Here is a 24,243-nt window from a genome sequence, read left to right on the forward strand (position 1 = left end):
CCAGAAAAAGAGACCAGACCTGGGAATCGAACCCAGGTCCTCAGCAATCCGTGCTGCGTGCTATAACCCCTACACCACCGCTGGACAGGAATCTAGACACGAATTTTTCCTATGCATACATATCTCAGGTTGCTTATTTCAACTACGCTACTTATGCAGCAGCACTAGCGACATCTATGTTCCGATATATATCGATATATGAGGTATATTTCGATATGGTTTCACGGGATACCCGTAAAAGTAACAAATTTGGAGTTGAAATAAAAAATACAAAAATACTCCAAAAAACCAATCATATCATCTGATAAGTAAAAATATCAGTGTCACTTTCTGCACAGGACAGTTGGGTGAAAGTGGCCTATTATGTTCGCTCACTCACTCACTGTTAGCTAAGGGTTTTGAACCAATCACGCCATCAAGGAACCGATCTAAGATGAGGCGTTCGCAATTTCCTTCTACTAATAGATCGAAGGTGTCTTCGTTAAGACGGTCCGGCTGTCCATACGTGAGTTTCATTAATTTTAACGGATGTTTATATAGGGAATTTAACTAGCTCTTCGGTGATTGGTTCACGAAGATTGATTTATGATGTGTGCGCGAATGTTGATGAATGTTAGATGGATGGGTAAGTGGTACCTATTGCATGCTCCGCGATGTTTGTTTAAGGTGTTGGTTGTGGAATTGCAGTGAGAATTAGATGGCCAAGTTCGTGTAAAATGTTCGTGATAAAGTAAGTCTTTGTAAGGAATCCGGTGTTTTTATCAAGATCTACGTTACCGTTATTAGTAAACTAATTACATCAACATCTTAGCATCTTCTTAGCATTAATACCTACTATCGGCTGAATAGCCACAAATAAACGTTTATTATCATTTTAACTAACGTTTTCTTTTATCGTTCACCGATATAATCATGAAATTGAAGGATTAAATAAAAGCATGGTTGCTATTTTACAATGGCTATTTGCTACTTATTAATTACAGTTGATAAATAAATTACATGCCCCCCCCCCCCCATTTGCTTAATTAACAAAAATATTGTGTAAAATTATATTTTGTCAAAAATGCTAAATATAAATTTGTTATTTTTCTAAATCAGCCAGTACGCATGTGAAATAACGTCAACTAATAAAAAAACTTAACACTTCCAGTTCACATGGGGAGCGTCAGTTAGTAAAACAATTTATTTTCTATTTGTTGACGTCATTGTTTCGCCCCTGCAAATTGAAATCAGCTGATGCCCTATTGAACTCTGCAGGGTTGAGGGTGTGTACCGTTCAATTAGAAATCGAGTTATAGGCGTGAATTCTCTTCTTACTGAAAAAAGACGTGGACTTCGTAGATTTTTCTTGTTATTTGACGTGAGGTGATCTGTACGAGAGCGCACTCTAAGATTTAGAACAATTGAGTAATCATCATTTTCTGCCACATGTAAGGTATGAGTAAGTTTGGGAAACACCGAGGATGATCTCGCCCTTGAGCAAGCTTGCTTAGCCTTGGGGCCCTTGGGTTCCTATCTTTGAAGTTAGTAAGATTATACTAAGCTTAAGACAAGAGAGACAAGATTATACTAAGATTCACAAATCAATTTAGGCCAGACCAGGTTTGATTACAGAATTTTTGCTTGTTCACCCTTTTTTCCGCATAGCGCTAGAAAGCATAGGTTTTCACCCATGCTTTTTGCTGTAGCTAAAAACTAACATTAATATTCTTTTCTCTTTGAAAAATGTACCTTACACAAACAGAACTGTCTTATAAACTACAATGAACCTTATTAAAGTAAAGCTTAAATGCGTTTATTACAGTGAAAGATTTACTGACATTATCGAACAGCATTTTCATTCGTTATATTCCATAATAAACTATTGAAACTCCAAATGTTAACCTCTAATTCCGTTCCGCGCCATAATTGACTTGTCAAATTTCCGCCGCCATATTGTCTGCACCGCGTGACGTCATTGTCCCCGTAATAGGTCGGAAACTAGTTACATTTTTGAACCCTTACACTAAATCCTTAGGGTTCATATTCAGTTTAGGGTTAAAGTATGCAGGAGCGACATTTCTTTTACTTGTTTGAATCTTAAATTTATTTGAATTGGGTGCAATATTCTTTGGTTTTTAAGAATAGGCGATTGTTATTGTTGTTTGAAATTAATTTCTGTTATACATATTTGCAAAGTTTTATTGGGTTTCAGATGTTTGTAATGGGTGCTCTATTGTTTGTAAAGAAATAATAAAACGGTTCATCTGCGGACCATTTTAATCGGTACTATAAAACTATAATCGTAGGTGCATTTATGGAAAATGTTATGGTTTTTCACGGGAATATTTTTGTATTTTATTTTATCTTTGGCAAGGTCCTGAGCAATAACAGTTAAATGCAGCACAAAATAGAATGATGTTTTAGAAAACTACAGATTTATCTAAGTACATTGTTTTGGAAAAGACAAATACGTGAAAATTAATTATATTATCATACGAAAGAACAACACGTGGTACTGACGTCTACATTGAAGTAAATATTATTATGATGACAATATCTATAGTAGGTCATAATAATAGCAACATTCTGATAAAGTAACAAACATAATATAACCGCATTAGTTTTTTACTGTAATGCTGTCATTTTTATTGGTTAATAAATAAAAAGGATAAATAAATCAATAAGTAATGGAAAAAGTGCATATTCTTCATCATCATCAGCATTCGAATTGGAAGAGCTCCATTGCTAGGAATATCCTGTGCTATGTAGCAACCACCCACTGTCTTGCACGATCATGTGTTATTCCAGGGAGGCGGCATGACTAGTAGCATAACGAGTAAAGAAGCCACAAGTCTTCCTCATTAAATAAAAAAAATATATATCACGGGACAATTCACACCAATTGACCTAGTCCCAAAGTAAGCTTAGCAAAGCTTGTGTTATGGGCAGGTCTGTCTGTACTAAGCAACGGATAAATATATTTACATAAATAGACACATACTTAAATACATATTAAACACCCAAGACCAGACCCAAGAACAAACATTCGTGTTTTTCATACAAATATCTGCTCCGACACGGGAACCGAACCCGGGATCTCAAGCTTCGTAGTCAGGTTCTCTAACCACTAGGCCATCTGGTTTAAATCAGTCGTTGTGAAACTGTTTAGAAAACCTAAGTTCAGCCGCGGACATACCTACTCGTATCTCGAAACGATGAAAGAAAATCTTGCGTGCTTAGACCCTGTTTACATATCCAGTAAAATATTTCCAGTGGACACATTGCGGGGTCACAATCCTATAGAGTTAAGGGCTTATACCTGCTGAGCTGGCAACGTTGCATTTTTGTTAGTTTTTCTCGATTATTCCATAAAAATTTAATGTAGGTAAATTAAAAATGTGGTCTGATAGAACTCTTCTTAATATATTTATATAAGTTAATGTGTCTACTCCAATCAGGCGATCACGGGGCTCACTTTGCCTGCAGCGCTGAAACAGGCCGAGGACAGAGTGGTGTGGAAGCAGTTCGTCAACGTCTCCGTAAAGGCTTTTCAAGACGGGCACGACCTTCATGAATGAACAACACGACGAAGAAGAAGAAGAAGAAGTCTACTCCAATAAATTATTCGTGATAGACTTTTATTTTCTTTACAAACCGTTAATAAACATTTGTTCGTTTTTAAAGAATATAAAAGTCTATCACGAATAATTATTGGAGTAGACACATTAACTTATACATTAAGAAGAGTTCTATCAGACCACATTTTTAATTTTCAACCAATTTTTATAGAATAATCGAGAAAAACTAACAAAAATGCAATGTTGCCAGCTCAGTAGGTATACACGCTCTTAAATTTTAATGAGATCGATCGAGCACCGCAGTGTCATGCTACTGAAACATTTTACTAGAATAATGTAAACAGGGCCTTAGAAAAAATATTATGAGTAGCAATTCTAGCTGTACAACTTCTATCTCCCCTTTGTCGCCGGCTAACACGATTCTGTGGCATTAATATATTTACACGCCGCCGACTAGTCGATCGGTCGGTGATTGTATTATCGGCGAGGGGACATGAAATAGGTATTTCAAACGATAGTTTCAGCAAAAAAAGAGAAACAAATGCCAAATGCGTTTGGAAAGGTTTGTTCAATGGTGAATTCGATTTTGTTGGATAGGTTTCGCATCTTGTACTGTGGTTTTTGATAATGAAAGTGATTTGATAATTTTAACCCTTTTACAGGTTCTTATTAAATACATTTTTAGTGTCAACTGATGCGTAACCATTTTTTTTTAACTTGGCTTGATACACTACCGTGTGTTTTTGTTGTAGGTAAATAATCTTCTGACTAATATTTCAATGTAAAAATAATTCCGTAAGTAGTCAAAGTTTGTTGAGTTGTTAAGTAAGACGGAGCGTTAAGTCGTATTTGTATTTCATTTAGCCAATTTACGAAGTATAAAGGTATGGAACTTTGCAGACTCGCTATGATTTGAATAAACATAATGTTCTATAAATATGTCCTTACAAAATAGTTCCATCCTCTTTTAGTTATTCACTCTATACGGTTATTAATTCCTACTTTCATATCAATTCAATCAATTAATTATAAATACGGATCGACATCACATGTCATTTAAAATAATACTTCCTTGAGGCAAAATAAAAACTTATGAAATAAAACAAATAAGACGCACACACACACACACACACACACACACACATCACGTCTGTATTCCCGAATGGGGTAGGCAGAGCACACGAAACGTTACCGCTTCGGAGCCACTTTTAGCAATTTTAGGTTTATTTTAGGTTTTATTCAAACTAGAATAACAAATTAGATTTTTTATTTATTAATCGTTTTTGCATACCAAGTTATTGCAAGACACGCAGTGTATGCACACAATATAAAACATATGTATTTGTATATACTAATATACTTACTTAATTGTAACCACAATTTAAACTGTCACCGGCGGTTCACTGAACCAAACCATTTATCCAGACCCTCCCACCCCCCTAATTTCTTATCAAAACAAACGCTAAGCGGAACTGGCTCAGCTACTAGAGAGATCACGCTTCACTGGACGCCTTGTATACAGGGTTACCACGTACGCCTTAAAAAATTCTGGACACAAAGTTTGAAATTTAGTTGAAAGGTCATTTTTAAGCATTAAGATAGCTAAGAAACTGGAAACAAAGGACTGTCTTTGAATGCATCTGTTTTTTTGTGTTTAAGTCTTAGATTTTGTTAAACAAACGTACGTTTTATCACCAACAAAAATAATAACATTTAAAAGTATTTCAGTAGAAAATTGCATTCATGATAACTTCACGTCTTGGACACGTTATGCTTCGAAAATAAGCTAAATAAACTGAAAAGTTTGTCGGTCTCGTTTAAAAATTCTTAACATGAACATTGAGTTAAAATACCCAAATATTACAAGTACGGTTTCAATCTCTGATACCTTGTTTTAATATCTGTGGGACACACTGGAATAATTTTCCGCATAATACCGGGTATACAAATAGTTCGGGTAAACTTAACTTCTGGCAACCCTACTTGTACATAGAGGACACCTTAAGTCCAAAGGCAGCGCAATTAACAGAGCCCAATTAGGTTCCCTAACGAAGAGAGTTTGCGACTCGGCACTTTGGTGACATTTGACGTCCAACCCCGATTGCCGTTTGAAGGATATGCTTGCATTTGTAATCAACGAGATCTTACGGGATGATTAGTTGATTGAAATGGATCAGATTGTCTTAAGGGTGATGCTTGGTTTTGTAGCAATTGCTTACTACACCTACACCGGGAGCGAAGCCGCGGGCACCAGCTTCTTACTGATATTTAGAAATCAATTGTGTTATAAACAGTAGGACGTTATATTTCCAAATATCGTCACAAAAACTAAAGACTAATGAGTGTGGAGAAACTGAAAGATGTCTCAGGATCATAGCAAAATAGTCTCTACCTACCCCTTCGTTTGGAAAGATGATTGCATGTACACGTATGTATGTCACAAAAACTCCCAATTTTATTTATATCTATTATCACAGAAATTCTAATATACTTTTTCATCTTTACAGAAACATGTCATCTAAACGAAAGTCGCCTCCGTCGAAATTGCAAGAGGGTGCAGCAGATACAGAGAAACCTGAGGCCGGCCCAGCACAATTGGAGTTCCCAGAACCTCAGGAGTCTGATAACGAGCAGCAAACCTACTACAAGTTCTCCCCCAGCTCTTCAACCAGAAGCTCGATAAGCGAGGAAGACCCCAACAACTTCGAAGACGAACGGCCCAGCAAAAAGCAAAGATTCGAACAAAACTTAGACATGACAAACAACCTTCTAGTCCCCTCATCGTTTTTAAGTCTCCACCAAGTCAATGACCTCCAGGCTCGGAGACGTGGCTCCTCTGAATGCAGCAGCCCTGGCGCTGAAGCGAAAGTCCTGGGTCTTTGCAATAATAACAATTCATTGCTGAATCACAATAGCGCGCTGTCGCTTGGTAATCCGCACAAACGGTCGATGGATGACGTGCTAAAGAGATTGACCTCGAAAATGAACAATAGTACTATTAAAGAAGAAAAGAGGCCTACTCCATCTACAACGCCTGTTAAACAGAGCAAGTAAGTTTATTTACATACAATATTTTGGAGAATTATAGTTTATTAGCTTTATCCAACATCTCTATCCCGTTGGAAATCCCAAAAACTCCCTTTTTAGTATTATATTCTAGGATAATAGTTTATCTCAAATAGAACTTTTGCGTTCTATCTAATTCTGATATCAATGATCAAATCTACTGGAAGAAAGACATCTTTGAGTTCGAATTTCTGTTGCTTGTTTTCATTGTTGAAACTGCATAGACATATTTACAGTTTTATCAGTCAACTTCACGTTCCGCATAGTTTCCGAGGTCACTCCATTAACCCAGTGTTTTGTCTCACTCTGTTTACATCGCGACAAGGAAATGATAATTAGCTTTATGTTGTTCAGTTATTACTAGATTATTACAAGTTGCGTGATTGTTCTTGTGCGTTTTGATAAGGTCGCATTTAGTTTTTCAGTCTTTATCGATGAATATTTTATAACAAATAGAATCATTTTTTCATGCACACCTTTTTTTGACAGCAACAAATACAACAAAAATAATTCGGCAAATTGTTAGGCATAGTACCTACTCTACTGCCGTACTAAAGTGATGCATTCTGTTAAGTCTAAGGCCAAATGAGCGCAGTTGCTTAAGTTTAGACAAAAGTCCAAAAGCAAAGTCAAAATACCACAAACGGGACTTATCCTTATCACGCGAAAACACACGAGTAATATTTACCTCGACGTTTCAACCACATTACAGTGACCGTGGTCACGAATAGACTGAAGTGTAGGGTGTCAAGTCTGCCTAGCAGAGCAGCGCGAGTCCTTCGAACCACCCGCAAAAAATTCAAAGTAAATTACAAATTACATTACAAGCACAATCATCAAAAATCTTGAATTAGGCATTAAATTTGTAACAAAATCTTGTCTATTTAATACATTTACCGACCTGATCTTGTGATATAAATTTGCTTCCAAGTAAATAAAATACCTTGTTGCATCTAAACTCAATATCATGTAAACTGTCACCAGTTTCCTACCAGTTAAGCACCGTGCACACGCACGCGTTAAACCCCGAATACCTATAAAACCCTAGTTAACTAGCGTTCAACGCTTTTATAGTGAACTTGCGGTGGTCCCACTCTTAACATTGTTTTTAATGAGTCGTATAATGGCCAATTAAATTCTGGTGAAACGACCGACCAAGGATCCGGCTGTGTTTAGACATGCGACAATACTTGTAAGTTACGATATATTAACGAGAAATGGTGTATACAAAGTAACGTAACTTACTACTAGAGTATATTCACAGAAGCGCACCGACCGCATTGGTTCAAGTCAAAATGACAAGGTCACGTTATAAAGGGAGCGGGGCGAGCAGTAGATTTCAACTTCAACTATAATCCCAAGTGGCCGATGTTATGCTATGGAAATGTAATGGCAGACAAATAGGAATGGTCGGACTTCGTTAGTGTGCTGCTATGGAAGCACATCCTTGCAGTATAAGTCGATGAGCATGTTATTTTTCTTTTGAATTTATACTTCTTTCGTAATGTTCAGAAACGTTATTTAATGTTTATATGTGGCTACGACTACTGATTATTATTGTTTAGATCCGCGGAACTTAACTGAGCAAGAATAATTTTTAATGATTAACGGTTATTTAGAAGCCGTGGTGGCCTAGTGGTTTGACCAATCGCCTCTCAAGCAGTGGGAGTTCAAACCCCGGCTCGCACCTCTGAGCTTTTCGAAATTCATGTGCGGAATTACATTTGAAATTTACCACGAGCTTTACGGTGAAGGAAAACATCGTGAAGAAACCTGCACAAACCTGCGAAGCAATTCAATGGTGCGTGTGAAGTTCCCAATCCGCACTGGGCCGCGTGGGAACTATGGCCCAAGCCCTCTTGTTCTGAGAGGAGGCCTGTGCCCAACAGTGGGACGTATATAGGCTGGGATGGAACGGTTATTTATTCTATAATATATTGTAAATGGCAATCTACCCTTGATCGTGACGCATGCAACTGCATCAAAATATCTTGAGCTCTCTAAAGGTCTACATGCCGTAACAATCTAGTTTTACTTAGCACGGGGAGAATTAGGTATTTTGCACCATTTGCACTACTCTAGGCCCATGAGGTCCAGGCTCGAAGGACCTCGTAAAAGAGATTTCTTCTCGCCTGGTAAAAATGACTAGCGACCAAAAGGCAGGCAGCTACTATATTACGTATTAAATAATATAAGTGTAAGAGGGACGGAACGACACGAACTTCGATTTTCGAATTTCGGAGTAGCCCTGCTGACCATTCAACGCGGAAACTCTGCCTGGGAACTATGACATTATGAAACATGTTTTTTAATTCTGATTGTTCATTAGTCGCTTAAAAATATCGCTAAGCAAAGTCTCATTAACTCAGTTCTTGCCACAAGTTCAGTATAGCTAATCTCAGGCCTGATTTACTGCGCTGATATGAATAAATAGTCTTATAGGTCAGCCTAAACCTTTCATGTCTTCCTGGTAATTTGTCATCTATCAGTAACGTCTATTACGTTACGGTCTTCCTTTTCCTCCCGTCTACTCGTATGTAGCTAAGAAAAGTTTATTTTTAAATACATATAGGTATATTTTAAAGTAGGAAAATAAACTTCTTGTAACAGTACGAGTACAAGAATGCTGAGGCTTAAATCGTCTTTTAAATCTTTAGTCATCATAATCAGCCTTTAAATCACGTATCCGCTTCGCTTGTCAAAAATTTCACAAGTAACAAGCGCTAGGCGACATGCATAGTCTGACTGCAGTTCTAAAATTAACCAACAACACTTCAACCTGGTTTATTGTTAAAATAAATTAGTTTACAACAACGGTTAATTTCTCCAACACTGTCGGGTTAGCCGTAATGTTTGTTAATTTAATGTAAAAACTTACTTGTTGGGCTTAATTGTTTGAATTTATTCGCCTAATTGTCTCTCAGAACGTGGGAAGTTATGTTATGCTGTTATTTAAATATCTTTACACAAATTGCTGTACTTACATTTTGTAACTACTAAAGCTTTTGTACGTAAGATATTTTAGTATGAATAAAAAAACCATAGTTCTTTGTGTATTGATTCTTATAAGTTCAATGAATATTATTAACGCACGCATATCTATGCACATTGACGTTTTTGATCGAACTTTTATAATTTTATAAACCGATCGCCTAGCAATGTAAGGCGCACCACGATTTTTTATCGCAAAAATGCAACGTTCTGATTTGTTTATCGGCACGCGCATATGGGAGAACAAAAAAGGCGCGATTTTAAATTACGATTGGTTATATTTATTGATTGAAACTGCTCGCGACATAATTGTCCGAAAAAATATTGATAAGTAGTAAAATGGCAACCCAGGCCTCAGTTTAGTAGTCTCTAAGCATAAATATGTCGAAAATCATTAGCTCTTTTAGTTGCCATTTACGACACTTTTATGGAAAGAGATGATTCCTATCGTCTTATTCTAAAACCAGGATTTGCACGGACTACATCGTCATCGTAAACAACTGAAAGAAATGCCTTTGGATTAATTGGCATGGTGATTAGAACGGAATTTAAAACATCCTCATTGGATAGAGTTCACAACAAAAGATAACCAGAACCACCGACACTTGAGCTTTGATTACATTACAACTACTTGATACTAGGGGTCACGTTAATTTGGCGATTGTTCACAATTAAATAAGATATGGATAAGTAATAGGTGATATTATTATAAAGGTTAAGGCGGTGTCAAAGCGATCTGTGTCAATATTTGTATTTGCGTGCGTTATCGGCTGTTATCTATTATAATTAATTGCTTTTGTTGATATGATATTGTTGGCGCAGTTACTATGGGATACATTGTTTCTGTTTATGTTTAGGAATTCAAACATATTGTTGTTTCAGTTTTAAAAATTGTGCTCAATTTACTGTGCACGCAGGATTATCGAAATGTTTTAAAGAAAAAATGGGTCCGTTAAGTGTTATTTGTTGACAAAGTGATGTTATCTCGTCACCTAAAAGTCAGCAGTAGGCAGGTCAACCTTTACCTGCGGTTTCACATGCGTATCTACACCAGTAGGCCTAGCCTAATTGAAATTCCGGGATTTCGGAAAAAAATCGTGAATCTAGAGCTGCATGAAAAACTCGCGCCATCATGTTTCTAATTCTAGCTTTTGTAGTTTAATGCGCTAAGGTTACATCAGAAAAAATGGTACAGTCGTTGAGTTTCCTTAAATTTTCCGAATTTTATTTGAAAATTGAAAACAAAAAGAAATTGGTAAAGTCATTCTCAAAATTGTGAACCAAGGGAAATAATATACATTTTTTTAATTTTGTAAATTTCGTGAGCCGCGGGTTCACGGTGGATCCAGCAGGTCGCTTCTAACCGTAGCTACTAGAGGTCTATGAGGGGGAGGGAGGGGGGCTATATCAGTAACAGTGGCTGACATGATGATGAAGGGATTTCAGTAAAGTTCCTCCATCATCTATGCTCATGCAGTCAAAACTAAAACACTTCCAGTAGCTAATCATACCAAATCCAGACTTTGGTATTTAAGCAACCGCCGCCTCCCAGGTTCACTTGAAAATCAAGACAAATGCCGCTGGGCCCGCGGCCGCAATTAAACGCCTAATCGCCACCGCTGGGATTAAGACGTGTGCTTAATGCCTACCATCTATCTCTTTCATAGCGCTGGCTGCGGCCTCGCTGGCAGCGGAGCGGGTACAAAGATTATAATGGTGACGAAGTCAATAATGGAACTAATTTTAGTTTTTTTAACGTTTTTTTTGCTGACTGTACTTTTTGTTGATTACTTGTTGTTTGATCCTGGCCGAACTACCAGGATGTCACTATCAGATTATTGTATTGTCGCGCAATCTACATAAGTAAACCAAATTTCAAGTCAATCCAACTACTGGATGTTGGTCGAATTTAACTTGCAAGATCTGATTACAGACAGACAGACAACTGGACAGGTGAAAAAAGTCAGTAACTATTCTGTGTCTAGGATTACGTCGTAAGTTCGTCAGCAAACCTAGTAGATAATATATTTTTTCAGGTTTAAAGAATTTACTTTTTTTTCTATTCGACTGGATGGCAAACGAGCAAGTGGGTCTCCTGATGGTAAGAGATCACCACCGCCCACAAACATCTGCAACACCAGGGTATTTCAGATGCGTTGCCAACCTAAAGGCCTAAGATGGGATACCTCAAGTGCCAGTAATTTCACCGGCTGTCTTACTCTCCACGCCGAAACACAACAGTGCAAGCACCAAAACGAAGTTTTATGGTAAAAACTGCAAGTCCCATTTTAAGCGTTCTCACTTTTAGCTGTAGCTAGGTGTACGAGTACTTTTACACTTTTAGCTAGGCGCACGCGGATTTAATTCCAAATATTCGGGCACGCTTTCAAATTACAACTTGTACCACACCTCTCCGCCGCAAGTATTTCTCCCGCACCACACACCACTAAAAACGTTAACAATAAGCGACCCGTAATTTGTAGTGATATATTTTTTGAAAGCACAATGTAAGTGCTCCAAATTATAAAAGGCTTGTAACATTAGTTAATGTGAATATCTTATTTATTATTGTTTTGAGTGATGGCTACAGGCGGTGCTTAGCCGTGAGTGAACGAGACAATGCGTTTTAGTTTTAAAATATTGATATTAATTTGTAACGCGTTAGTGTGTTATTATATTTTATGACCAATTTTGTAAATGTATTGTGGGAAGAACAAAGATGTGATACTAAGTAAAATGAGGTCTGTTTGAAGTTTTAATGTTCATACAAACATTGTATTGTTTTTAGCGTATAGTGTTGTTTTAGTGAGGAAGCTTATTTCCACCAGAGATGCTCGAGGATGTGTTGTGTTGCGAGGAATGTGATCGTCGTGAACCAATAGAAACGCTTCATTTATCTATACTTGCTCAGCGCAGCTCTTCCATCCATCCATCCCAGCCTATATACGTCCCACTGCTGGGCACAGGCCTCCTCTCAGAACAAGAGGGCTTGGGCCATGGTTCCCACGCGGGCCCAGTGCGGATTGGGAACTTCACACGCACCATTGAATTGCTTCGCAGGTTTGTGCTGGTAAATTTCAAATGTAATTTCGCACATGAATTTCGAAAAACTCAAGAGGTGCGAGCTGGGATTTGAACCCACCACCCTCTGCTTGAGAGGCGATAGGTCAAACCACTAGGCCACCACGGCTCTATATTCTATTTTTTTAACATGATTCAAATGACAGATGCCAAACTGACGTAACTAGTCTTTCTACTGTTACGCAAATTATCGATACTTTTGCGTGTACCTAGTGCTAAAAGTGGTAATAGCATTATTTGTTGGTTTAACGTTACGCTATCGAACTGAAAGTCTTATTTGAATTTGAAATATAATTAATTCATCACTTGGAGTGTCAATTTCCGACTCTGACTTAATTTACCGCTTTTATTTTTACCGATAACCCTCACCTCTAGCAATTGCGGCCTATTGAAACAACACTGTAAAAGCGTTCATTAAAGAAAGTAAGTTAATATAACACAGTGCCTACCTACGCAGTAACTTAACATTTTGTTAGCAAATTTGAGATCGAACAATCAGCAGTTTTAATGTGATTTCACTTTATCAAGCATTATATATCTGTTGGAAAAAATAGAAAATTAGTAACCGCCTCACAAAGTTACATAATCATCATGTGTCATTTGAATCATGTTAGAACAAATAGTGTAGTGGAAACAGCTCGGCGGAGCGAGGATGGGTAAATGACGCGTTTCTGGTTCATGACAAACACATTCCTCGCAACGCATCCTCGTACATCTCTGGTGGAAACATAGCCTAAGGTGGAAATAGCTCACAGTGACCTTCTGCGTACGAGCGGACAACGTCAACGCACCTTGCGCTCATCGTTTTCGCCCCTTTTTCACACTTCGTCAATTAACGGAACGGAACTAAAAATGGAAATAAAACTCGGATGTATTGAATTTATAGGGGCAGTAGGAACGCAAATAAAGAGAAAAACGCTACCATTATGTTTTCGTCTGTGTTGTTTTTTTTATCTGACTAAATAAGGTTGTAACAATAAAACCCACGTACGGAATGCGGAAAATGACATAAGAGTTTCAAAACGTTATTTCAGTTCATTAAAGAACATCCCACACGATCTATTTGAATGTAGTAATGGTAACATAAATTGAAAAGGTAGCGTCATTGTTCTTCAATTGTTTATCTTTTTAGTTGAAGGCCAAAATCACTTTGATTACTGGAACTACGTAGCATCTGCGATGTCTGTAAGTTTAATTCAAAGAACTGACGTAGGTGACCTTTTGTATGAGGGAAATAAAAAAAACATGCATTCTATTCTCGTTTCTTTCAATTTGTTCCAGAATCAATAAAAACAATGATTGTAGCGTTTTTTTGCGGATCATGGACATGTGCCAGTTCTTGAGTAAAGACCGCGTCTCGACAAACTTAGTGTAAGACGTCCTCCGGCCAGGTGGAGTGACGATCTACGAAAGGCTAAGGTAGAAGCTGGATGCGTCGAGCCAGGACAGGACGCAATGGCGCTCACTGGGAAGAGCCTTATATCCAGGATTAGTGTGCATTCGATTGGGTAAAGGTGCCTTTCCTTAGAAACAATGCGAAACTTAGATCCAAATTGGGGGATACTGCGTATCTCAGCCCTTACCCTATGTTATTATAATTTCAATAGTTAAAAGGTAAATTTAGCTGTTACAAAGAAAAAAACACTTTTTTTACAACAACGTAAGACACAACAATGTTATTACCGACGACGAAGTATAAAGAGAGCACCCTCTCCCTCTAGTATTATGGAATAAGATTACTTTTAATACACATATAGATAACATATGCTTGGTACATAGATCAATAAAGGCGCATCTACAGTTATTTTTAGCTTTTATGTCTTCAATAGTACACTTATCGTGGAACTTACCTCATCTTCTTAACATACAATTCAACGTCTGTTTATTTGTACGTTACCTACAACAAAATTTCTTCGCTCTGTTAGCGTGCCAAGCCGGGAGTAAGGTCTATGTAGTATGTGATATATTGTTTTTAAATAAGGAACGAATTAGCTCGTTGAAGTGGCAATAAGCAGGCCATATAGCACGGAGAATGGATGGTCGTTGGGGCCGAAATGTTTTCCGAATGGAGACCGCGGATAGGCGAGCGCAGCGTATGACGTTCACCATCGAGATGGATGGATGACTGTTAAAGCCGGGGGTTCGGTGGATGCATCCCGCTTTCAGCCAAAGTAACTGGAGGTCTATGGGGGATGCACTACTGCTTCACGGCAGGATTAGCGAGCAAGATGGTGGTAGCAATCCGGGCGGACCTTGCACAAGGTCCTACCACCTGCATCTAGTAACTCTTGTCTCGAACATGTGTAGACTAAAAGGGTTATTCGAGCGTTTATTCCATTTGATTTACGTGGGCACGTTTTTGTTGACATGTTAGAAGATTCTGTTACAGTTTCCAGGTTATTTAGTAAGAAGTAGGTACAGGTCGTCTAAATAATAATCGAAAATTCATCAAATTCTACAGCCCATTCATAAAAAATGACCACGAAAATTAAGGCGGTTGTAACGCTCCAATATGACTCAAACCTACATGTAAAGTCGCAAAGTAGAGCTAGCGCTTCACGTGACAATGATGCGCTCGCGCACAATCGACAAGGCCTCACAATAAGGCTTTGTGGGGACAATGGGCGTTTATGACGACGACACACTGGCATTGCAAAGATTTCGCACTGTCTATTTAAGTATTGTGGTGAATAAGTGATTGTTTGAGGTTATACGCGTGTAAGGTTGGTACTCACTTTTTTTTAATGTTTAAGCTTTTGAACTCACTTTTATGGGTATTTTACAATGGCAAAATGAAAATAAATGTTAATTAGGTACACATGTTTTCTAGGAAACGTGTCAAAACGCATAAAGTTGTAAAGCATAATTTAATTTTGTCAAAATATATGTTATAATTAGATATAGGTATTTAGTTATTATTATTACTTTTTTAGTGTAACTATTAATTAGACGAACTTTTTTGATCAGACACAATCATCTAGGTACAGATTGGTTTAGGTTAGGTTTACTTTGTGTTAATCCTGTAAAGATGATGATATCAAAGATTGCAGCTGATTTGACATTAATTGTCGTTATAGTACTAGGCGGACTGGTATCGCGAGAGTTGCGGGCAACTGGTGGATGCAAGTGGCACGTTGTCGTTTATTGTGACGTTCTAGGGAAGAGGTTTTGGTCAACAACGGACCTTCCAGCTGATGCTGATGATGATGATCATTATAGTAATTGATAAACTTTATGTGACAGATAATGTGATTCCGTCTCTGTTTATTAGGACAAAACAAACGGAGATGGCGCCATAGATATCTGTCCCCTAAATTTTATCAATGAGTGGTGAAACAGCAGAGCTACTACGAAACTCGAAACTCGAAGTTCGTGTCGTGCGGTCCCTCTGACACTTATACTATTTAATACGAGAGCGATATCGACACAAACTTCGAGTTTCGAGTTTCGAAGTAGCCCTGCTGGCTTTAAGTGTACTCATGTTATAGTTATAATTCATGCGTATTAGTGGTCATTGCATGTAACATCCAATTTGAATATTTAACTGATACCATTAGTTACTGTCCATTGCTACAATACCTTAGAATAAATTGTTCATTAGTGCTAGAAACCTGCTTCAAATTGCAGTTTTGCAACACACTAAGTATGTTTTTTTATTATTGCCTCTAGTTGCCGCAAAGTTTAGTTAATCATGATGCAAGTTAAGCTTTGTTGCATCTAGATTTATGAAATTTTGACTTGGTTTTTGGCAATTTAGTTTGTATTCAGATCATTGTGGTTAGGTTAGGTTAGGTCATTATGTTTTGGAATATTGACATAGGTATCTAGATGGTATGTAATGAAATGGTAAAAGCAATTTAAAACTATATGGCACTTAAAATAAATAGCTTTATATACCTATATAGCCCTACGGATAATACTTTGTACTTATGTCTGTTCGATTCAGTCATTTTGTGCGAGTTCTGAAGCGCGCCGTACCATCGTAAAATAATTCGCATTCCTTTCATTAAAATTCTAGTCTAGAACCAAATTATTTAAATCGAATCGGCAAGCCAACGGACGCGGCGGCTCCGTCTTAGCCAAATGTCAGTTGGACACGATAATATTGCATTGGATTTTGAAACAAATAACCCTATTACATTGCAAAAGAGATGTTACTATGTAGCCAACGATTTCCCGCCTTCATCATTTGAAATTGGAATGCAACGTTAAGCGCAACACTGTGATTGGTTCATACAATATTCAGAACGGCCAATAGCAGCGCGGCTGTGTCGCCAGTGCATCAAAAATTCCATCTGAATATACCGTCAATGTGGCGAGCACTAAAAATGATAATGCCCTAACATGGTCGGCCATACAATTTCAAATGAAGAATTCATATCGGCGTTTACATTTGGGATCTGTTTTTATTGATCACAACGTATTGCACAGGTCCGAACCATTTTATTTATTGAGGTGATATTGGTATATGCCAACGTTTATGAGGCCATTTTGCGGAAATGATTTCCTGTGCGGCTACACATTTTTCGGCGCGTAAATAATAACATTGCGTTACCTAGAAGCTTCCCATGTTAGTTTGGGCTTCTTAAATATTCGATAAAGTAGTTTCAACATTGAACTGTTCTAAATTACACCCTACAGAGTTCAACGCCCTCAATGCTCCACTTAGTACTGGAACTTCGCAAAAAAAAACAAAAGAAAGGAACGTCGTGAGTCCCGTTCGATTTTACCCGCCGCGTGCCGTACTACGCTGACCTTAACCTGATTTAAAATGCTATCAGCCAGCCCTCTGCCATAAACGCAGCGAGTTGACGGACGGCGGGACGTGAAATAATGATGAGTGCATTGTGGACCCTTGCCGAAAGAAATGTATTGATAAGACCTAAAAAAAAACGCGTTATTGCGTGAATCATGTAATGTAACCGTATGCTGCGGGATAAGTTCATTTGCGTTGTTACTATCATAATAGAATGGTAAACTTTGTATGATAATTTAAACTTCAGGCAGATTGTAAGTTATGTGCCTCCGGATCTTATTCTTTCATCAGATTTATTTCAGTGTCTTAGGTTTCATGCTTTATTTTTTTCTTTGAACGAAAATAATGCGTTATTGTTAAAATAAATATTGGATTATTAGGAACTTTCGTCTCTATCCTGCAACCAGTAAATTCGGTAAATTAAAATTATCTATTTAAATATTGCAAGTTGATTTTGATATACTCCCAGTGGTCGCACTGACTTGAAATTTACATATATATGTATACCTTCATGCTGCATGCTGCATGCATGCTGTCTAAATGTTTACATGCTTAGGCTAAAGCAGAATGTATTGGACATAATTTTTTAAATTTACCACCTTTCATTGTAAAAGACTACATTCTGGTAAACAAATAAATGATTTATGATTTATGCAAGTAGGTAGGATAACAATGTAAGTACAGTCAATAAAAAGTACAGTCGGCAAAAAAGTTGTTGTTGTTGAAAAAAGTACTTGTATATTATAGAGGCATGTCCACACTCCAAGCTCAAGTATCGAGGGGCGAAGACGGATAACCCCGCTTTGGTCGCTAGGGCTTCTTTATTGTTGCCACAAAACGCGGCGTTTGCGGCCCTGCATAAGTTATACCCTTATACCCCGCTTATGGCAACTCTAGACAAGTGAAAGCATAAAAACCTGGAAAATGTTTTTTTAATATATTTTGGTGATGTGCCCGAGAGATAGCGAGCAATTTTATTGTCTCTGAAGTTTATAATCAGTACCGGAAATCAGTGAGAACTGAAGTCAAAATCACCAAATTATAAGAAGTTTGAAGAGTCGATTTAGCGATGCTTATAATAGTAATAATAAGCAAATAATAGTATTTAAAGCAACAGTTGTATAAGAGAGGTAAAAAAAGGCGAGTGGCCTGGGTTACGATTTCACCGTAGCGAACATCGTAAGAAGATGCCACGAGCTTCTTTATACAATAGTTTTTCTACGACCAGGGCCCAATTGCATATTAAAGACGTATAAGTATAATAATAGAGACGCATTGGTGTATGTATACTGTAAGTTATTATTATGAATAAATAAAAAAATAAAGTACAAGCTAATAGTATTAGTGAATTTAAATACAAAATCGCTAATACTAGTTATTAGCTTGTACTTTGTTACGCCATCGGGCCCTGGTGTTTAGTAAATAAAATACAAAATTAGAGGAAACAGTTAACTTTTTCATAAAATTTAGTAAATCAGCAAATACATATATTCAACTGCAAGTTTAGCGTACTTACTGCATATTATAGTACATATAAATACATTACAAAACAATAAGATACAGAAAATATCTAATAATGAATTTTCCCGAAAACAATCTCAGATTACATCAAAGGACATAATTGCAACCGATGCCTAATTAATTGCCTATTAATTCCCCAATGAAAGCATACTGTTCAAAATGAGCCCGGGTATCTCCACAAATAATGCCGAAGCAATTATTTTCTCATTTACTACCTTCTTTTAAGTCTTCAAAGAACCGCTAAGAAGTTTGATCGAAATCGAAGAGGGCGCAAAAGAAAAAAAATCAAAGCAATGCTGCCAATATAAAAGAATGAACTTATAAAAAGATATTCACAATTATGCCGCCAGGTGGTACTGGCGGGAGTAATTTTCGAGATCGCTGTTTTCTTGAAAAATATTTTGTTTTAAAAAGTTGGTAAGTCTGATACAGGCTGTTTGATTGAACGCCTACACTTTGTGTTGACGCTGTTTGAAAATGATTTTTGCGATTTATCAATATAGACTGTTTTGATGTTATTTATATATTTGTGATAACGAGAATTATTTTTTATGAAATTTGTTTTTATTATTAACGGTCGGTTCTTCAACTGAAATATCCACTGTTCTATGCAGTTAGTAACAACCGACTTTAGGTACCAGGCTCCGATTTAAACTTGCGCGCAAAGCCTGGGCGGGCAGCTAGTCTGTGGCTGTGGCTGTGTGTGTGGTCTGTAAGTCTTGATTTTATGTGAAAGTAAAAGAAGACAATTTTTTGCATAAGGATATATGTCGCATAAATGAACTCAGCTGTCTTGCACGTGCGTCTGAGTAGCATAGCAAAAGATCGCAGTTCAACTTTTTTGCACCTGCATACCTACTCGCATTGTGTATATTTGAAGTAATTTAAACATCTTTGTCTTAACACGCGCTGTATACTGTCAAAATTCGACGTGTCAACCCCTTGGCATCCATTTTAATGATGTCGCCCCTGCCTGCGCCAGACAACCCTTAGAGCGGTGCCCTTTGTTTAAAAAAAAGATACGTGAGCCACATGGGACATGACTTGAACGAGCGCTTGTAACAGTTGATAAGATTATGATATAGTGAGTTTTTTAGATAATAAATAAATACCACGAGACCCTTGACACCAATTGACCTAGTCCCAAAGTAAACAAAGCTTGTGTGAGATAAATACATATTAAACACCAAAACCCGAGAGCCAACAATCGTATTTTTCACACAAATGTCTGCCCCGTTCCAACCACCGCATCATTTTGAATACGTACCTCACATTTAGTCACACTTAGTGGCTGAACCCTGAAAATCCTGAAACCCATTTTTGCTGAGTATTTCACCGGGTATACCATAACTCCCATGACCAATGACGCAACAAATCGTGTATAGACAACTCATCCATAAGCCAATCAGGCGGTGCCACAGATACAATAAATTGCGACTGGCGGCGCCAGTGAACAAGAAAATAAGCGTCACACACCGATATTGTGCGACAAGGTGGGAACACCCTCTATATTGTATTAACAACTGTGTTGTTTTTTTATTGGGATGAATTCTCGAGCTAGATTGCTTGAATTACCTCAGGTTTCTGACAGAATCAACACATGCTGAGCCAGCGCTTATTCTCGACATCATCGCTCTTAATTTTGAGAATAACTATAAAATATTATTTTAAATGTGTTAAATACGTAGGAGCTAGTACATATTTCCGACCCTCAGTATTTCGGCCGATTTAGACAACGCGGAAACAAAAGAGTAGATGACTATGTTAAACTATGGCCCTGCTGTACAGATTACAGGAACAACGTGATTTACATCGGACCCTAACGTTTGTGATGCTCGTGATCGCAATCAAATGACAGATTTGATACAAAAACTGACATTTGATATCGATCTGATGATGGCTTCTGGTTTCATTAAACTTGACAGACAGTCAACATTGCCATTCACAATTTTCTCTACCAAGCACTCACGCAAGCAAGTACAGGCTGTACTTACTCGTAGTCGTTTTGTAACCACTAAACAACAAGTATCGTATTGGCTCGGGAAGTAGCCAATACGATACTTGGCTCTTGATACCTGCAGGTGTTCCGAATAAAAGGGTCATTATTCGAGCGATTCAACCGTCTCATTTCTCTGGACACTTTTCTGTGAAAATGGCCCAAGATTCTGATACAGTTTTTCGGTTATCTGGTAGAAATACAGGAACTCTAACAAATAATCGTAAGCGACATCAAAATGTACAGTCAATTCGTAAAAAATGTGACCAGGAATATGAGGCGGTTGAAACGCTTGAAACCCAAAAATGGTATTGGTATTGATAGACAGATGATCAAGATAGTGATCCTATAAAGCCCTAAAAAGTCACATCACGCTAGCACCCTTTAAGTACTCTCGCAGAAACTTTCATCGAAATCAGCTTGCGAAAAAAAATTCCCGAAACTCTCACTTAACTTATTGTACCTTGAACCAATGATTAACAGTTTAAACTCATTTAATTAGGCCCGTTACTGCGCGTGCGCTGAACTGGTCCAGCGATCTCGTTTTGGGAACGGTTCACGGAGGTATTGGGTAAAAACAATGCGGTTACGTCTTGGTCTGTGTTATTGGAGTACAGTCGGGTCTTGATTTAATGTTAGCCCATAATTTTCAGTCATTAACGACAATTTTTAACATCCGACGCAAAAAAAGATGTTATAAGTTTGATCTCTATGTGTGTGTGGTATCATGGCTCCCAAACTAAAGTATCTTAATTTAGTGCGATTTTTTTTAATCGAAAGCAATTTTAATAGAGATGATTTTTAGCTAACTTTGAATTAGAATTTACTAAGTTTGTAAACTTGGGATACAAATATTGTCAGAAAATAAGAGACAAGAATGACGAAGACTCGATCGCAAAATGGCCATATAGCTTAAGAGCCGCATCGCAAATGTACTTCATCGCAGGGAACCAAAATTGCTGAATGATTACATCTTAAGTCTTAACAGGGCAGATCGCGTAGCTGGGAATTTCTATCTACCGTTGTACCCTGAGTTTATCTCTCCGATTTCAAGATTTTGGAGGTAGACTCAGTCCATGATCCCGAGCTGTAAAAACAGGATCTCCAGATGTGTCCCCGGAACATTGTACGGATGTGTCCTTTTTGTTACGAAAATTATTAAGCTTAATAATTTTTAAATTTTGTTTAAATCGGAGAGATAAACTCAGGGTACAATGGTAGATAGAAATTCCCAGCTTCGTCACGACAAGCGAAGCGAGGAGTCGTTAGGAAGAACCGTGACCCTACAGTGCGTGAGTTGAACGAGCGAAGCGATCGTGCGACAATAGTAGCCGGTGAAGCGCCAGAAGCAATATTTTATAATAGATGTTGACTAGGTGCGATTACTTAGTCATTTTGCGACTCGGATTTTATAAGATGTGAACTAGATAAGATAACATGCGAACTAGTCATTCTATTAGCGACCCTGATAGCTTATGAAAAGTATACGTCAGTTGATTTGTTGTGTCGTCACCCATCCCCAAATACAAGGCACACGGCGCCCTGGCAGGTTGAAGAAGTCATGGCTGCAGAATATTATGGAGTGGACCGGGATTAGCAGTGCAGACTACTTCCAGACAGAGCTGGATGGCTCAAGACAGGGAGAAGTCTTCGGAGCTAACAGCCAACCTCTAGTAATGGAATGGCACTTAAAGAAGAAGAATCCCTGAAAATATTCTCACGCATTACCCACATGTGTCGGTGTTGTTAATCGTGACTGTTGTAAAATCGGTACTTATTGTGCACGTCACGAATGGAGAAAGGCAAAACTGCCAGCCCATTGTACTGGGGCGGGAAAAGCCATGTTTGGTGCCCAATTTAAATTAATTAGGGACCATTGCGAGAGAAATTTAAAACAATCACTGCAATTTTCCTCGAAAACAATCTGCTTTTATTGTCTTGTGACAGATTCAGAGTTGTTTTGATGTAAAAATTTGAAGCTTTAAGATTAATTAAGGCGACCAAGAAATTTCTATAACTGCAAGGTTCAAAATTAAAGACTAATTACTTTACAGTTTATTTCTTTTATTTTATAGAAACTGACGTAAAACAGGTGAAGAAGTATTTAATTGGTTTACTCAAGTACACAAGATTTTCCGCACAAACCGCTCTGGGTGAGACGTATACTGTCTAACCAACAGCATTGCTTCACAGGAGATTTCATTTTGAAACTCACTGTCAAAACGTTCTATGGTGGACTCACCGTAGACTAGGTATGAAATACTTTCATAGTATGAAGATGATGACGACGTTTCCATAACTTCATGACGGTAGTTGACGTACTTAGGAGACTACAGAACCTATTGTACTTCTTCATTATATCATTATCATATTCAGCTCCTGTATGTCCCAGTGCTGGACATAGATCTCTACTTAAAATGAGAAGATTTGGAATGTAATTCCCACGCGCGTCCAGTGCCGACACAAACGTCACACACACACTATTGAATTAATTTGCAATAATTTTCCTTTAGCGAGAAGCTGTGGTAAACTTCAAATGAAATTTCGCACATAAATTCCAAGAAACTCAGAGGTGCAAGTCCGGGTTTGAACCCACGATCCTCTTGAGAGGCTATAAGTCAAACCAGTAGGCTTCCACAGCTTTTCGACTTTGCCTTCAAAGAGACTATATTTCCTGTATTTTCTTACAAAAGACGATCGACTAAAGTTCCTCAAGAGACGTAAGCTAGTGCAACATAAATAATTCAGCTGCGGTTCCTCCGGTGCATTTGTTTGTCGTGGCGTATACGGAACCCTTACTATGAAACAATAGAATTGTTAAATACACTTTTGAGAATCTATACTTAAGATATAGAAGTCTGATGGGGAATACATTGCCTAAACTATTGAAAAAGAAACTTTTAAATTAGCAAAGATACTTGTTGAGAGTCATAAAGATGCACACGGAAGAGATTTTACTAAATTCGTTCGCCATGATTTTATTTACGTTGCATTGACAAATAAGTAAATATCTTGGAACAATTGGCAGCAATTGACCTAGTCGCAAACTAAGCCCATCTTGTACTACGGGTACTAAGTAGGCAACGGATAAAGATACTTAAGTGCATATTACACACACAAAACATTCATATTCACACAAATATCTGCCCGGACCGGGGGAAGAACCCGGGACCTCATAGATAGCTTCATAGATTCTTTATCCACTTGATCTCCTAAAGAATACCTACTCGTGCAAAATTTTCTATTGTTAGACTCAGCGATTGAGATTTTGA

At 37.8% G+C, this 24,243-nt stretch overlaps 1 protein-coding gene across 1 annotated transcript in view; it reads left to right on the forward strand.

Annotated features, from left to right (window-relative positions):
* Positions 1-24,243, forward strand: part of Sox102F (transcription factor Sox102F) — a 335,400-nt gene that overhangs the window by 210,844 nt on the left and 100,313 nt on the right. The window contains exon 3 of the mRNA XM_074098230.1: positions 6,068-6,610. Coding sequence (XP_073954331.1) covers positions 6,072-6,610 — 539 coding nt within the window. The 5' untranslated portion in view covers positions 6,068-6,071. The remainder of the gene's footprint in view (positions 1-6,067; positions 6,611-24,243) is intronic.

The sequence above is a fragment of the Choristoneura fumiferana genome, chromosome 15 (genome assembly GCF_025370935.1).
Source record: "Choristoneura fumiferana chromosome 15, NRCan_CFum_1, whole genome shotgun sequence".
Taxonomy (NCBI): Eukaryota; Metazoa; Arthropoda; class Insecta; order Lepidoptera; family Tortricidae; genus Choristoneura; species Choristoneura fumiferana.